At 48.2% G+C, this 15892-nt stretch overlaps 1 protein-coding gene across 5 annotated transcripts in view; it reads right to left on the bottom strand.

The window, feature by feature from the left end:
* The window catches only part of GRIK4 (glutamate ionotropic receptor kainate type subunit 4), a 492838-nt gene that overhangs the window by 179395 nt on the left and 297551 nt on the right, over positions 1-15892 (bottom strand). For all 5 annotated transcript variants that reach the window (XM_081541612.1, XM_081541613.1, XM_081541610.1 and 2 more), the window contains exon 3: positions 7636-7800. In XM_081541612.1, the coding sequence (XP_081397738.1) occupies positions 7636-7800 (165 nt within the window). The remainder of the gene's footprint in view (positions 1-7635; positions 7801-15892) is intronic.

Below are 15892 nucleotides of genomic sequence, written 5' to 3'. Positions count from 1 at the left end.
TTTAGGGCGCTGAAGCCGAGTGGAGCGGTAGGGCAAGGTGTCTCTGGGTGCCTGGTCATGCTGCACACCGAGCACAGAGCAGGGCCCTGACCGTCCGAGCCAGGCAGGCAACCGCCTCCGTCAGCACCGAGGACCGTCCGTCTCCTCCTTGTGCCAGAGCCTCCAGAGCATGGTCCACTCTCAGCTCCGTGAATGGACCAGGACCTAAAAGGATGGCCTTGTTGACTTCCAAGCAGAGAGGGGAACTGTGAGGGTGGAGCGCCAGGTCTCTGCACTTTCATGCCCCAGGATGGATATCTCCCCGGTCAGAGTGACCCAGAGTATCTGAGATCTCAAAATTGCCACTGGCTGTCACAGGGATGAAATGAACAGCATGGGGAATATAGTCAATAATAATGCAACATCTTTGTATGGTGACAGATGGTAACTAGACTTATCACGGCGATCATTTTGTAATACATAGAAATATCAAATCACTGTGACACACAGCAGCAAACAACAGTGTTTCAGGTCAATTATCTTTCAAACACAAACCAGCTCATAGAAAAGAAATTAGATTTGTGCTCACCAGAGGTGGGGAGTGCTCAGAGGGGGAATTAGATGAAGATTGTCAAAAGGTACAAACTCCCAGTTATAAAAAAACTAGGCAGGTAAAGTACGTGATTAGTATAATGAACACTGCTATATGTTCTACCTGAAAGTCAAGAAAGTCAATCCTAAGAGTTCTCATCACAAGGAAAAATTTTTTTCTATTTCTTCAATTTTGTATCTATGTGAGATGATGGATATTCACTAACTTTACTGTGATAACCATTTCATGATGTATGTAAGTCAAATCATTATGCTGTATACCTTGAACTTACACAGTACGGTATGTCAGTTATATCTCAATAAAACTGGAAGGAAAAGAAACACCTGTCTTTGGCTCCTGTCACCAATGATGTATCACTCGAAGCCTCAGCCCTGGATCACCACAGAAGCAGCAACACCACTTATAGGGACTTTACACATGCAGGCACCAGGGACCCCAAAGCCTTACAATCATCCCATGAAGGAGGGTTTACAATACTAGTTCTATTACTGATAATACTACTAATAGGTGAAATTTATCAAGAGTTCACCTGACTCCTGCCACTGCTCTAAGTTTCTAAGTGCATCATCTCAGTCCTTGCAGCAACCTCATGAAGTGAGAACTCATAGTATTCCCATTTTACAAATGGGGAGTCTGAGGCTTGGGTGATAATTCCATGATGCTGGTAAACCCAAGATTAGGGTCTTGACCACTATTCTATCCTGCTCTCCAGTCCTGGGCATCACCACAGCCCCCATAAACACTCTCTGTTTTAGCCATGCCCAGCTGTCATTGTGCCCCAAATTACCCCATTTTTTTTCCTTCCTCAAGCATACTATTAAGCCGTCTGTGTGGATGCCCTCTTCCCTTTGCCTCACCTGTCAATCATTCCAAGGCTTGTCCCAGAGGACTTACCTGACCACCCAGCTACACCTATGACCTATTCCTGATCTCCCTCTGCTCCTCTCTGAGCCACTCCCTGGCAAGCCCACAGCAGAGCTACTGAGATTTATGTCACTTTTCAGATGTGTGGTTTCAGCTGTACTCTGGGAAAGACTGTGAGCCTCAGTTTTCCCCTTCTGTAAAAGGAGGCAGTTGGGCCGGGTGATTTCTTCAGTTCAGTTGCTCAGTCGTGTCTGACTCTTTGCGACCCCATGGACTGCAGCACGCCAGGCTTCCCTGTCCATCACCAACTCCCGGAGCTTGCTCAAACTCATGTCCACAGAGTCGGTGATCTCATCCTCTGTCGTCCCCTTCACCTCCTGATTTCTTAGCAGTATAATTCAATGTGTCTCTGAGTCCCTATTACATATATGTGATGTGGGTAGCTGAGGAAAGGGGAGCAGGGAACACTTGTCGAATGACACTTCACTATTTGGATGCCTTCTCTTCTGGCTTCTCACCTTCTCCCTTATGCTGACTTGGAGTCTTTCTAGTGAGCTGAGGGAGGAATGTCAGCCCTGTTGCCAAAATCTTGGCTCTCTGTGCACCAATGCCAAACAGAAACACTGAGGCAGAGTTACAGAGGAGAAGGAAAGAGTGGCTTTATTTCTTTGGCAGGCAAAGAGGGAGCACCATAGGCTAATGCCTCAAGAACTATGGCTCCCTCTCTGGGTAACAGGGAGAGGCTATCCAGTGAGGCGGGGGTAGGTGATAAGGATCAAGGCAGTAACAGTCTTGCATTCTTCTTTCTTCTTCAAAGTTTCAAAAGGGTGTGGTTGTGACAAAATTAGGGTGTGTGCAGGGTGTTAGGTTGTCCAGTCTACTCATTGGAAAAGACCCTGATGCTGGGCAAGATTGAGAGCAAAAGGAGAAGGGCGTGGCAGAGGATGAGTTGGTTGGAGAGCATCACTCAAGGGACATGAATCTTTGCAAACTCTGGGAGATAGAGGAGCCTGGAGTGCTGCAGTCGAGTTCAGTTCAGTTCAGCTTAGTCATTAAGTTGTGTCTGACTCTTTGCGCTCCCATGGACTGTCGCACACCAGGCTTCCCTGTCCTTCACCATCTCCTGGAGTTTGCTCAAACTCACATCCATTGAATCAGTGATGCCATCCAACCATCTCATCCTCTGTCGTCCCCTTCTCCTGCTGCCTTCAATCTTTCCCAGCATCAGGGTCTTTTCCAATGGGGTTGCAAAGAGTCAGACGATGTAGCGACTGAACAACAACAGGTGGTTTCCTGCCTGCTCCTCTCTTGATGAGCAACTGTTGTGCCCTTTGGAACTCAGAGGTCATGGAGGCTGGAGTCTTGCCTACAAGAAATGAGGTTCAGAAAGGCCTCCGTGCCCAGGAGCCCCACAGGGCCCTGCTCAGCATCAGCCCTCACTTACTAGAAACAGCTCTGGATCGCTGGGGTCGTGCCTGCGGAGCATTTTGAGAAGCTCAGAAGCCTGTGCAGGAGGGGCAGCCAGGCAGCCGGAACCTCATGCTCCCTGCCCATCACTGGGGCCTCGCGGGGCCTGAGAACCAGGCACCTCTGGGTTTCCAGGGGAAACGGTGTGGACAGCTGATAGCATGCTTGGCCTCACAGGGACAAACCCAAGCAGAGGCGAGGGGCTGACAGGAAGGCTCCTGCTTTCAGCTCTGCAGTAAATTAAACCTCAAACTGGCTCTGACAGTAGCAGGCACAGTGCCTCTGGGTGTCTGGGTGATAAGGGGGTGGTGCTTAGTTAAGCTCTAATATGTTTGCCACAGGAGACACAGGGATCTATAGGAACAGAGGAGGGCAAGGCCTGTGGGAGCTGCCTGCACAAGAAAGGCTGAGATGGAGATAAGATATGGGAGGAAGGAGGGAAGGGACAGGCGGGCTGGGAGGTGACCTGATAGGTCTTGTCCAGCCCTCTTATTTCAGATCTGTGGGCCGCGCAGAGGGAGCTGGGAAATCAAACATCAAGAAGCCCGAGGCGATGATGGTGACCAGGCAGAGAGGTGGAGGGGATCAGACGTGGGTCTGAGGGAGCTTTATAGGTGACCTTCACTTTAGATAAATTCACTATATGAAAATCTATGTGAACCAGATAGAAGCGAGGTGGTTTGCTACTTGCGTCTTTCCAGTGTCCAAGTGAGTGAAAGTGTTAGTCACTCGGTCATGTCCGACTCTGCGATCCCATGGATTGTAGCCCACCAGGCTCTTCTGTCCATGGAATTCTCCAGGCAAGAATACTGGAGTTAGCATCCATTCCCTTCTCCAGGGGTTCCAGGTTGTTATTGATTAACACCCTATGTGATACTTTCTGTCTCCCAGTCCCCCTTTCAACCATCAAATGAGAAGGCTGAACTCCAGACCCCAGCATCTATAGTTTTAAATTTCATCATCTTTGATTCTGAAATTGCCATTGCTTCTCCTGAATGACACATCTGCCCTAAGTGTGACTCATTATTTGTGCAGTTTTTGAAACTTGCCTATTGCCAAGAGCAGGCATATGGGTACCCTGTAGGATTGCTACCATCTCCACTTAACCCAAAGCCTCTGCTTTCTACAACCAAGAATCTCATCACTAGGATCTCTTTCATCTCCTTGAAGTGCAGTCCCCAGGCACAGGGTGACAGATGTGAGGTTGGGGGCGTTGGTCAGGGCCCCAGAGCCACTCAAATGGATTTAAGTTAACAATGCAAATCAGCCACTAGCCAAGGGAAGACAACCACCACCACGAGACTGAGCAGTAGCTGGCTCTGGGCAGCATACCAGGACTTCCAAAGGCTCAGAACTGTCGGATGCATCAACCCAGAAAAAGGGAAAGAGAGTGGAATATTCAATTATGATCGAGGCCCCAGGAGGCACCTGACATTAAGACAGGCCATGTGAGAGGAGGCTGGGAGGTAGACTGGGTGGCCTGGGAGGGATGGCTGAACTTTGAGACAGAGGAGAGAGAGAGGTGATGGTAGGAGGTAGAGGAAGCCAGATCCAAGGGGGCAGGGGCATAAGGGATAAGTAGAGAGAATAGTGAAAGTGTTAGTTGCTCAGTTGTGTTCAATTTGGTGACTCCCTTGGACCATAGCCTGCCAGGCTCCTCTGTCCATGGGATTTTCCAGGCAAGAATACTGGAGTGGGTAGCCATTTCCTTCTCCAGGGGATCTTCCCAACCGAGGGATCGAACTCAGGTCTCACGTGTTGTGGGCAGATTCTTTACCGTCTGAGCCACCAGAGAAGCCGTGGAGAGAATAACCCAACAACAAAATCCATAGCTGCCACTTCCTAACTACTTGGTATGTGTAGGCGCTAATGAAGTCACCTGCGCTGTCTCCTGTTGTGCTCCTAATGACCCTAGGAGGTGTTATGACGAAGGCACGAAATGGTTAAACAGCCTGTCCACAGTCACACAGCTCATAGGTAACAGAGCCAGGTCAGTCTGATCCTACTACTCTGTCCCACAGTCTCTCCAAGTAAGGATAGCAGAGCTGTTGTTCCTCCTTCATCCTGGGATCCTGCCTCCTTCCAAACTCCTTTCTCCACCCTGCCACTGACCACTGGTCCCACCCCACCATGCTTCAGCTAAAAGCACTAACCCACCACCCTCTGTCCCCCTTACTGAGGGCGGGGAAAGTGGGGCTGGAAGCTTTCTATGAACTATCTGGGTGGTATTTAAAACCCATTGTGGGGGAACAGCTTTGGCTTTAGATGAAAAGCCTTTGGAGTAGAAAGATCCAAAAGCCCTCTTTTCTAACAAAAATGTTAATCATGCCTCAAACACAGTGAGATGTAAAAGCTGAACCAAGGGCCACTTGTTAGTAAAATACTTGGTGCCTAAAAGAAGGGCCTTAAAAAGATGCTCCAAAGCTCTGTATCATGGATTAAAGATATGTTTCCTTTATTCCCCTGATTCCTCTGGTTTAATATTTTAGATGTATTGACTCTGCTAAGCCTGGGTCATTGGGAGAAGAAATTTACATCTGCTAATGACTCCCATCCTCAGAGGGCAATCCATGCTTTCTGTTCTGCAGGGGAAACGCTGAAGAACCAAACAAGAAGAAGGGGGAGCTGTTTTTTCCAAAGAACAGACTATGAGAACTATCTAGAAATCTGGATTCTTGTCTGAGACCTGCCATCCTGGCCAAAAAACACACCAAAGTATAGACAGGACCAGGAGCTTCACGGGAAGTCATTGCTGGTATTTCTGCTTTCTTTTGGAAAATCCTGAGAAATCTGAATCTTCCTTTCATTATACTAGAGTTTAACTTCTGTGATAACTGGGATTTCCATCTGTGCCTTACAGAACCTCCACTGCCTAGGACAGAGTACAGCAGGCACCCCTAATATTTATTGACTGACCGATTGAATAAATGAATGACGATTCCAAGTTCCTGTTCCCCCAAGCTTCCTTCTGGAGGAATCTGTGTTCACAGATCCCACTGGCCTCAACAACTGCTTCACATGATAGGAATCCACCCTCAGTTTTTAGGAGTGGACTCTCTCCCCAAAAGTAGTTCTCAGGTCAGCTGGCCAATGTCTGTGGCTTGTGAGACCAGCCAAGAGAAACTAGACTAATTAGATCCTCTACCTTGGAACTCCAAACCAAGAGGCACTGGGGGAAGCTGCACCCTGAAGACAGACTGTAAGCCACCTGAGGGCAGGGACCCTATCTATCTTGTTTTCTGCATCACTCCCAACACATGATATACCGAGTTAGGCCTGAAATAGAGCTCATGCTCAGTAAAAGTTTCCCAAATGGATAAACAAGCTGTAAACTGGACCTAGATGGCCATCATGGGACATGATGAATAAGCCAGGGAAATGAAAGTGGTAGAAGGACCAGAGCATGGATCTGATACAACAGGAGCATTAAAGAAGCTATGATACAGAGAGCTATTGCCTTCCTCCCTTCCTGCCCTCTTTGGATCCATACAGTATCCTATTGATTGTACTTAAGCCAATGTAAATATGTTTCTTCTCTTGCAATATTAATAGTCCAGATTAGAGCATCACTGGGCCCACATGCAGAAGACCACATATCTGACATGCCCACGTAAGCGAGTTGTTCTTTGGTTTGGTTTGGTTTTGCCATTGACTGTCACTAAAGGTTGATATGGACGGGAAAGGAAGAGATGGGACTTCAGAGTCTTAGGGAAAAAAGGCTATCATTTCTCTGGGCTGAGGGGCTTCCCTCCTTCCCTCTGAACTGGAGCTGTTCATCTATAGCTAAGTTACAAGCCATCACCCCACTAACCTGGAAGCTCATCCTGTTAAGCTGTCTAGATAATATCAGCAACACACCAGAGAAGTGCAGGGGAGCTGGAATAGGTGAGACACTGGGCTGGCAAGGTTATGATGCAAATTCAGGGTCTAGGACTTGCATCTGACTAGCTCTGACATTGAGCAAGTTATCCAAAGTCTTTGAGCCTCAGTTTCTTGGTAAAGTTGGAATAATAACACTTAACTCTCTGGTTGCTAGAAGAATTAAAAGCAGTGCCCAGCACATAGGAGGGGCTACATAAGTGTGACTGGAGTGATCTACTATGTACCTCTGTAAAACATTGCAACTCACTGAGAACTTTCCTATTTTGTAAGTCATTTGAATCTCACAATGACTTGCAAAGTAGAGCCTAGCATTCCCATTTAACAGATGAAGAAACTGAGGTTTAAAAGAATCACTGACTTGTCCAAGGTTATCCTCAAGAGTGAGTGGCTGAACTCCAGACCAAGTCTCAGCTTCTTCCTACAACACTGCCTTCAGCACAAGAAATCAAGACAGGAAGGAAACAGGTCTGTCACAACTCTGCTTCCCTGGGGCTGGCCAGATCTCTCTTTTCTTAACCCCACACAAGATTTCATTTAGGGATTTGTGCACAAAATGTCCAGGAGATGAATGAATCAATACATGAAGGAATGAATGAGTGGGTAAAATGAAGGAATGAATAAATTTCCTCTCTCAACTCTACTCCACATATGATTTACAACAAAGCCTGGAATCTTGTTTAGACTAAGCCCTACAGGGCCTCCTGGTGCTCGCTTCTCTCCCTCTCTCGAGAATCCCTGCATCATAGGTCTGTCGATGGGTGCGGCTCACACCACCAGCCCCTCCTCTGCCAGTAGGGGAAGCAGAGGGCAGCCCTGCCCGGTCTACGTACTGGTTTCTGCAGTCTCGTACTCGCTGTCTCTGAGAAGCTCAAAGATGTCCACTTCGACCTTGGCCTTGCCCAGCCTCTCGGGAGCGCGGTTGATGCGGTTCTTGGCCAGTGTGATGGACAGCCGCTCCCCTCTGCTGCACTCCATGGGGTCATCCAAGATAGCGGCTGTGGGCAGGCAACCACATGGACACAGTTGGTACCCTCTACCGTTACCCTCCTCTGCTCCAGTCTCCCCCCCACTGCCACATTCCACCTCCACCCTGCCATCCTCAGAAGTGTCCAAAAGCAAGTCCTCTACCTGCTAACGGTCTAGGCTTGTAGTCTGGTGTAGCATGAACTCTAATGGGACTAACCCCTACACGAACCCTGCAGTATCACGTTAGGCCACCAGGGGTCCAACCTGCACGAGGACCCTAGGTTCGGGCGTAGTGACACCCTTGGCTGTAACATGCACACACAGGCATACCTGTGCAAAAGAAGGCAGATGGTGGCTTTGTTTTGAAAATAGTACTTCTGGGCATATGAGAAACTGTCCTCGAGGTGATATAGGGTTGAAGGAGGCCAGGTTTGAGAGGGGGAGCTGTGGTATCAAAGAGCAGCTGGAGGTCCTGCTGACCTCTGGCTCTCCGTGCTCGGACACCGATGCGACGTGTCACCCCGTGAGTAGTTTCTATGAACTTCTTTCCTCACTGGGCAGGGATAGTATCAATAAGACAACCTCACAGGGTTGGTGTGAGAATTCGGTAAGACAACGTATATAAGTGGCACACCACTGAAATTTAATCATTGTGACTTAATCAGGGTGAATGATTGGAGTGGCGTGGTACCAACAGCTGCCCAACTTCTGGAAGCAGTATTAAGTATATGTGTATTAAGAATATGTGTCAACCTGAGTTTGAATCCCAGCCCTGCCCCGTGTTAGCTATGGGGCCTCAGTTTCCTCACTTGTAAAATGGGGAGAGAGCCTATTCTTTGGACTACAGTGATGATGACAAGGATAGTATGTGTGAAGTGCTCAGCGCAGAATTTGGTGCACGAAAAACAATAAATCTAGCCATTGATATCATTCTTTCTCTCAGTAGAGGAAGTTACACAATTGAAACATCAAAACTTGTACACAGAAGGGTGGGTGGAGGGATAAATTCAAGCATTGAAATTAACATATATACACTACTATATAAAATAGGTAACCAACAAGGACCTACTGTGTAGCACAGGGAGCTAAATTTAGTAGTTTGTAGTACTGAGGGAAAAAAATCTGAAAATAACTGTATATATACATATATTATATATATATATGTAACTGAATTGTTGTGCTGTAACACCTGAAACTAACACAGTTTTATAAATCAATTATACTTCAATTTTTAAAAATTAAAATAAATCATAAAAGTTGTTACTCTGTATAAATATAAAGAAACTTGCACGCAAATGTTCCAAGCAGCATTATTCATAAAAGCCAAAAAGTGGGGACACTCATCCATCAACTGATGAGTAGACGAACGGAAATGTAGTATATCATTACAATGGAGTATTATTAAAAAATAAAAAAGAATAAAGTGCTGATGTATGCCACATCATGGACGAACCCTGAAAACATGCTCTGTGGAAGAAACCAGACACGAAGGACCACATGTTGAAAGACACCCTTTATATGAAATGTCCAGAACAGGTGAACCCACAGAGACAGAAAGTAGATTAGTTGCTGCTCAGTTGTGGTGGTGGGGAGGTTAGGGGGAAGGAGAGTGACTGCTAATGCATAGTGTTTTTTTCCTGGGGCGGGGGGGGGCGCGTGTGACAAAAATGTCCTAAAATTGATCACGGAGATGGCTGCACAACTCTGAATATTCTAAAAGCCGCTGAATTGTATCCTTTAAATGGGTGAGTTATGAATTATATCTCATAACTATGTGTGCTATATGAATTATATATATCTCAATATAAAGCTGTTACAAGAATAAAAAAAGAAAGATCGAGCTTATCTCGCCGAGGTTGAAGCCTCAGAAGAGCAACACGGAGAATCAAGCCAAGTAGATTTCACTGAAGCGAGGCCCCAGAATCCCTGTGGTGGGTGCGAGCAGAGACCCAGGTTCTGTGCCGTCTTTTCTGTATAAAACTCCCCCGTTTCCCTCTTGTGACCCATTTTCCAAACCAAAACCAGGACACAGAATATGACAAAGCAGTTTTTTTTCCTGATGTGTGGGTTTATTTATAGGCATAGCCGTATTGAGCAATACAAGTCAGACTTCATTTACGATGGTTGGTTAATACCTGGGGCGAGAGAGGTGCATCCCTAGAACTAGGCAGTGAACTTCTGTGAGTCAAGTGGCAAAGTCCATGCACAGCTGAGGGAGTGGCCGAAGGACCTTAAATGTGCTGTTGATGAGCCCAGGGACGCCTGCAATTCCCAGCCCGGTTACCTTAGGGGAGCAAGACCAGGGTGAGATTATTACTGATGAAGAAGAAACCTGGACAGTTACACTGCGCTGTCCCAGGAAGAAGACTTTGGGAGTACAAGGGCAGTGGGGCAGCCCAGAGCAGTGGTTCTCAAACGGTGTTCTTTGGAGGGCCCCTGGGTTCCAAGAAAGGGTTCATGGAGGTCTCTAGCCCCACCTCAGCTGCAATTAACACAACCTCCACATCTGTCAGTTTTCGATATTAGAGTTCCACAAGAAAACGTGATGTGGGGAAAAAAAGGTTTCGCTGTTAAAAATATCATAGAAACCATTCGCCCAGACCTAGTGCATAGAAAAGAGACGCCTAAAAAATGTCAGGAATTGGCAGTGCCATTTCCTGGGATAGAGGCATGAGTCAGGGGAAAGAGGCATGGGTCCATGGCATGAATCTAATGTTAATAGGGACACATTTATCCAATGATCACTTTAGGGTGAGTCCTAGTGGACACAGTCTCACTTACTGTCTCTGAGAATTCCATGAGATGAGTGTGTTTTCTGTGTTGTCCTCATTAGGAGATGAAAAAAAAAATCACAGAAGGCAAGCGACCTTCCCTCATTCACAGGGCTGGTGAGTATAGAGGAGGGAGGGGATCCCAGATGGGTCTCATATGGACCCTGTGCCCTTAACCATAGGGCATGTTCCTTCTAATGAAACTCGTCTTTCTGGGGATTTGCTGCTGAGAAGCAGTGGTCTAGGTAGGTGTGTCTTAGCTCACACGGCTATAAGAAAACACCATCACGTAGGTGGTATTTATTTCTCATTTATTTCTGGAGGCTGGGGAGGAGACCAGCGTGCCAGCATGATGGTCTGGAGTGGGGGCCTGCTTCCTGCTTTGCAGAGGGCTGTCTTCTCCTGATGTCCTCACGTGGCAGAGAGAGGGAGATCAGCTCACTGGTCACTCTGAATAGGACACTGATCCCATTACGGGGGCCCCACCTTCATGACCTTACTGAAACCTAATCACCTCCCAAACCAGGGAGGGATAAATTAGAAGTTTGGGGTTAGCAGATACAAATGACTATCTGTAAAATAGATAAATAAGGGGTTCCCAGGTGGTGCTACTGGTAAAGAACCTGCCTGACAATGCAGGAGACATAAGACAGGTGGGTTCAATCCTTGGATCAGGAAGATCCCCGGAGGAGGACATGGCACCCCATTCCAGTATTCTTGCCTGCAGAATTCCATGGACAGAGGAGCAGGCTACAGTCCATAGGGACCCAAAGAATCAGACACTACTGAAGTGACTTAGCATGCACCTACCAAGGAACTATATTCAATATCTTATAATAAACCATAATGGAAAAGAATCTGAAAATGAATATACATGTGTGTGTATGTGTTTTGGCCAAAAAGTCATTTGAGCTTTCCATATGATGTTATGAAAAAGCCAGAATGAATTTTTTTGGCCAACCATATATATATAACTGAATCACTTTGCTGTACACTAGAAATTAATACAATAGTGTAAATCAACTATACTTCAATTTAAAAAAAAGATGTGTGCTATGGACTGAAATATGGTCCCCCCAAATTCATTTCTTAAAGCCTTAATCCTCAATGTGATTGCATTTAGAGATACAGTCTTTAAAAGGTAATTAAAGTTAAAAGAGGTTATAGGGTTGGGGTCTGATCTGACATGATTAATACCCTTAGAGAAGGCTCCTTCTCCCACCTCCAAGCCAGGAAGCAGGCTGTCATGAGGAACTGACCCTGCTGGAATCTTGACCTCAGACTTGTAGCCTCTAGAACTTGAGAAATGAACGCCTGTTGTTGAAGCCACCCAGTCTATAGTGTTTTATTATGACAGCCCAACCTGACGTAGACAACGTGTTAATATAAATCCTGATGTACAGGACACCAGCCAGGCATTTGACACAACACAATGAATTCACACAGGGTCACAGGACACACTTTGAGACAGAAGGATCACGGCTGGGGAGGGGAAGAGGGAATATGGAAACTGGACGCTGAGGGGCACACGAGAGCCCCTTGGCACGAGGCGCTCAGGACCCGTCCTCAGAGGTACCTGGCAGGTTCTCACCAGCTCACTAAGATCCACAACCCAGCCCTCTCTTCCCAACTCCCATGCCTTCCTGGGCACCAGTTTTCATTAGGTTTTAGGTTTTAGACAATGATTAATTTCTGACTGGGAACCGCCTCAACTGGGTGGTTGGCTGGCATCAAGCATTATCGGGAATAGAAGAATTAGGATGACAACAAGAACCAGATCCCCAGGCTGCGGGCAGCAAGACGAGGTACAAGCTCAGGCCTTCTTGGGACATCAGAGGAACACGTCCGCAGCAGGCGTTACCAAGCAGCACACTTGCTGTCCATCTGTCGCCTGCAGGGCCTGGGGGTGAGGGAGAGCAGCTGGTTTGGGACTGAACGGGTAGCCGCTGCTGCTGACCTTCATCCCCAGGCCTGGCTGTGTGGCTGGGCCAGGATGCTGAGTCCCCAGCCACCACCCAAGGAGGAGCCCCATCATCTGGTACATCCTCCATCTCTGGGGACTGCTCTGCAGCCACGGTGAGATTAGGGATGGAGTGGGGGTCTGGCTCTGCAGCAAAGGCCAAGCTGACTGGGGAGATGCAATCAGGGATCAGGGTCTGCCCCCTTTCCAGCCATGTTGTTGTTGTTTAGTCGCTAAGTCGTGTCTGACTCTTTGCAACCTCATGGACTGTAGCCCGCCAGGCTCGTCTGTCCATGGGATTTCCCTGGCAAGTATACTGGAATAGGTTGCCATTTTTTTCTCCAAGGGATCTTCCTGACCCAGGAATTGAACCCATGTTTCCTGCATTGGCAGGCAGACTTCTCATCACTGAGCCACCAGGGAAACCCTTTCCAGCCATGGGGACCGTGTAATGACTCTTCAAACACACATGGACCCAACATGACTCCTTCCTGCCAAGGGAGCCATGACCCGTCACATTTCCACTGGCCTTTCTCCCCATGACCAAGAGCTTTACCCTCTGCTGGCATCTCTCTGAGTTCTAAGGAAAGGGCGGCCTCCTGGCCCTGCCCCACCTGCACCCAAGTGCCCCACCATGTTCTGCGCCCATGCCTACATCCACTCTGAAGAGGATGTCTCCCCCAGAGGGCTGGCAGGCTGGGGCTGCCCCCTGCAATGCTTTCCTACTCACCCCCAGTGGGTGTGGCCATGACCACCGAGGGGAGGGTGCATGGTCTCTGACCCTCTCAGAGCCCTTAAACCTCCCCATTGTCTGAAGGGTTGGTCCCAATCCAGTCTCTAGGAGGGCATCAAATCCTCCACACCTTTCTACCTGCAGCCCCCCTCCCACCCCCACGGTGACAGTGCCTCCGTGCTAGGACCTGGGCTGGCTGGTTAGGGTCCTTCCTCCAAGCCTCTGCTGACATGGGCCCTGCCCCTCATTCCCCCTCTCTCTACTAGACCCACCTCAGACTGCCTCTTTCAAGAAGTCCTCCTTGGGGACTTCCCAGGCAGTCCAGTGGTTAAGACTCCTCACTTCCAATACAGTGGGCACAGGTCTGATCCCTGGTTACGAAACCAAAGGCCCACATACCATGCAGCATGGCCAAGAAATAAATAATAGGGCTTCCCTGGTGGCTCAGTGGTAAAGAATCTGCCTGCCAGTGCAGGAGACACGGGTTCGATTCCTGGTCCGGGAGGATCCCATTTGCCGAGGAGCAACTAAGCCTGTGTGCCACAACTATTGAGTCTGTGCTCTAGAGACGGTGCTTTGCAACAAGAGAAGCCACTGTGATGAGAAGCTCGTGCACTGCGACTAGAGAAAAGCCTGCACAGCAAAGACGACTCAGCACAGCCAAAAATAAACGAATAAATAAAGATATTTTTAAAAAAGAACAAATAATAAATTAATTTTTTTAAGAGAAAAATAAGTCTCCCCTGACTCCCCAGCCCGCTGCTCTCCTTGGATTTCCACGCACTACCTTGGAGGGGTATTTATCTTTCCCTTTCTATCTGTGAGCTTCCTCATCAAGCTTGTGCCTTAAAAGCCCAGAACTAAAAACAGAAAAGCCCAGAGCTATCCTTCCTTCTTTTGAAACTCCTCAGATTCCCTATCCCACCTCAATCCCCTCTTCGTAGAATTCCCACAGAAACTTCTTTGTACCTTTCCTCAGAGAGTAACCACTTCTGACTTTCTATTATTTATCATGCCTATTTGTCCATCTTTTCTCCTCCAGACAGTTGGCTCCCTGAGGGTGAAGGCCATGCTTGATTCATCTCTGCAACTGTGCAATTCCGGACTCACACACGCATGGAGTCCTTAATGAATGGTACTGAGTGAATAAATAATGCAAGGCCACTGTTTTTTCAAGCCCTACAGCCCAGAGCAGACATTGGGTCGGGAGCAGTGGGCATTAGACGAGGTGTGGGCTGGGCACAGCTCCTATACCTGGGCTTCCAGGGTGCAGGACCCATGCGGAGCCCTCCTCCCCGGGACCAGGGCTCTCCTGCTCTCTGCTCGCCTGTCCTCCATCAGAACGGGGCTTGTCCTCCCTCCACAACTTCTCAGCAGCCCACAAGCGACCCCTCAGACTGGAAAATCAGACTCCTTAATCCCTTGGTTCTTCCAGATCATCTGGTGAAGAATTCAAAACGCTTTGATACTCTTACCTCTTTGAGGTGGGACTGAAGAGGTTTTACTAGAGAGTCTTTATAGGCAGTGTCTATAACACGCCTACAGCTGTTCGAGCTGCGTACTAGCAAGAGAAGGCCATGTGAGCCTCCAGGGAACCAGCTGACTTTGCTCCAGAGCCAAGCCCTGGGCTGCTTGTTCCCCAGGGGCCCGGCCCACTTCACCATCACTCATCGGGCATCTCCCTCCCAGTGTCCTCCCAGCACCCTCTGTCTCGTCCTCGTTGGTCTCAGTCATCTCTCTGGCTGGTGGCAACTGCACCACTGTGCAGACTGCTCCCACCACAAACTCACACCCTGCCCCTCACCTGGGGCACCATCACCCTTGTCCTCTCACACTACAGAGTATCTGTTTCTTGGATGGTGCCACAGATGGGGCAGAAACGATATAACTTGATTTTTCTCCCAGTTGTGGAAGATAGAAGTTCAAGATCAAGGTGTCAGCAGGTTTGGTTTCATTTTGCGACCTGTCTCCTTGGCTTGCAGACAGATGGTCATCTTCTCCTTACATCTTCATTTGGTCTTTTCACTGCTCGAGTCTGTGTCTTACTCTCTACTTAAAAGGGCATCAGTCATGTCAGCTTGGGCCCCACCCATAGGACCTCACTTTTGAAGATTCCCTGGAGAAGGGAATGGCAATCCACTCTAATATTCTTGCCTGGTTAATCCCTTGGACAGAGGAGCCTCTCGGGCTACAGTCCATAGGGTCACAAAGAGTTAGACAAGACTGAGCAACTGACACCTCTTTAAGGACCCTATGTCCAAACACAGTCACACCCTGAAGTACTGAGAGTTGGGGTGTTAACATAAGAATTTGAGGGGGGTATACAATTCAGGCCATAACATGGACCTTCATGCATAGCTGCTGCCTATTCTCAACTCCTCACTTTCAGCCCACTGGCTCGCTAAGCCGAGGCCTCTCTCAGTGAACCACTCAATCTTGTGCCCCTAACTCTTTCCCTCGGGCTCAGATGGGGGCAGACTTGGGCTAGGAGGCCACCACAGCCCCCCACTCCCCGCCCACCTCTCTGTCTCGCCACTCTTCCCTTCTCTTCTTTATCTTTCAGTCTTTCCCAGAGTGCCTCATTCCTCTCCACTAAAACATGGCCAGGGGACTTCCCTGGGGGTCTGGTGGTTAAGACTCTGTGCACCCAAGGCAGA

Source organism: Giraffa tippelskirchi, chromosome 11 (genome assembly GCF_054371585.1).
Source record: "Giraffa tippelskirchi isolate mGirTip1 chromosome 11, T2T-mGirTip1v1.2.pri, whole genome shotgun sequence".
Lineage (NCBI taxonomy): Eukaryota > Metazoa > Chordata > Mammalia > Artiodactyla > Giraffidae > Giraffa > Giraffa tippelskirchi.
The sequence above is the reverse complement of the archived record's forward strand: the minus strand, read 5'-3'. Positions and strand labels throughout refer to the sequence as shown.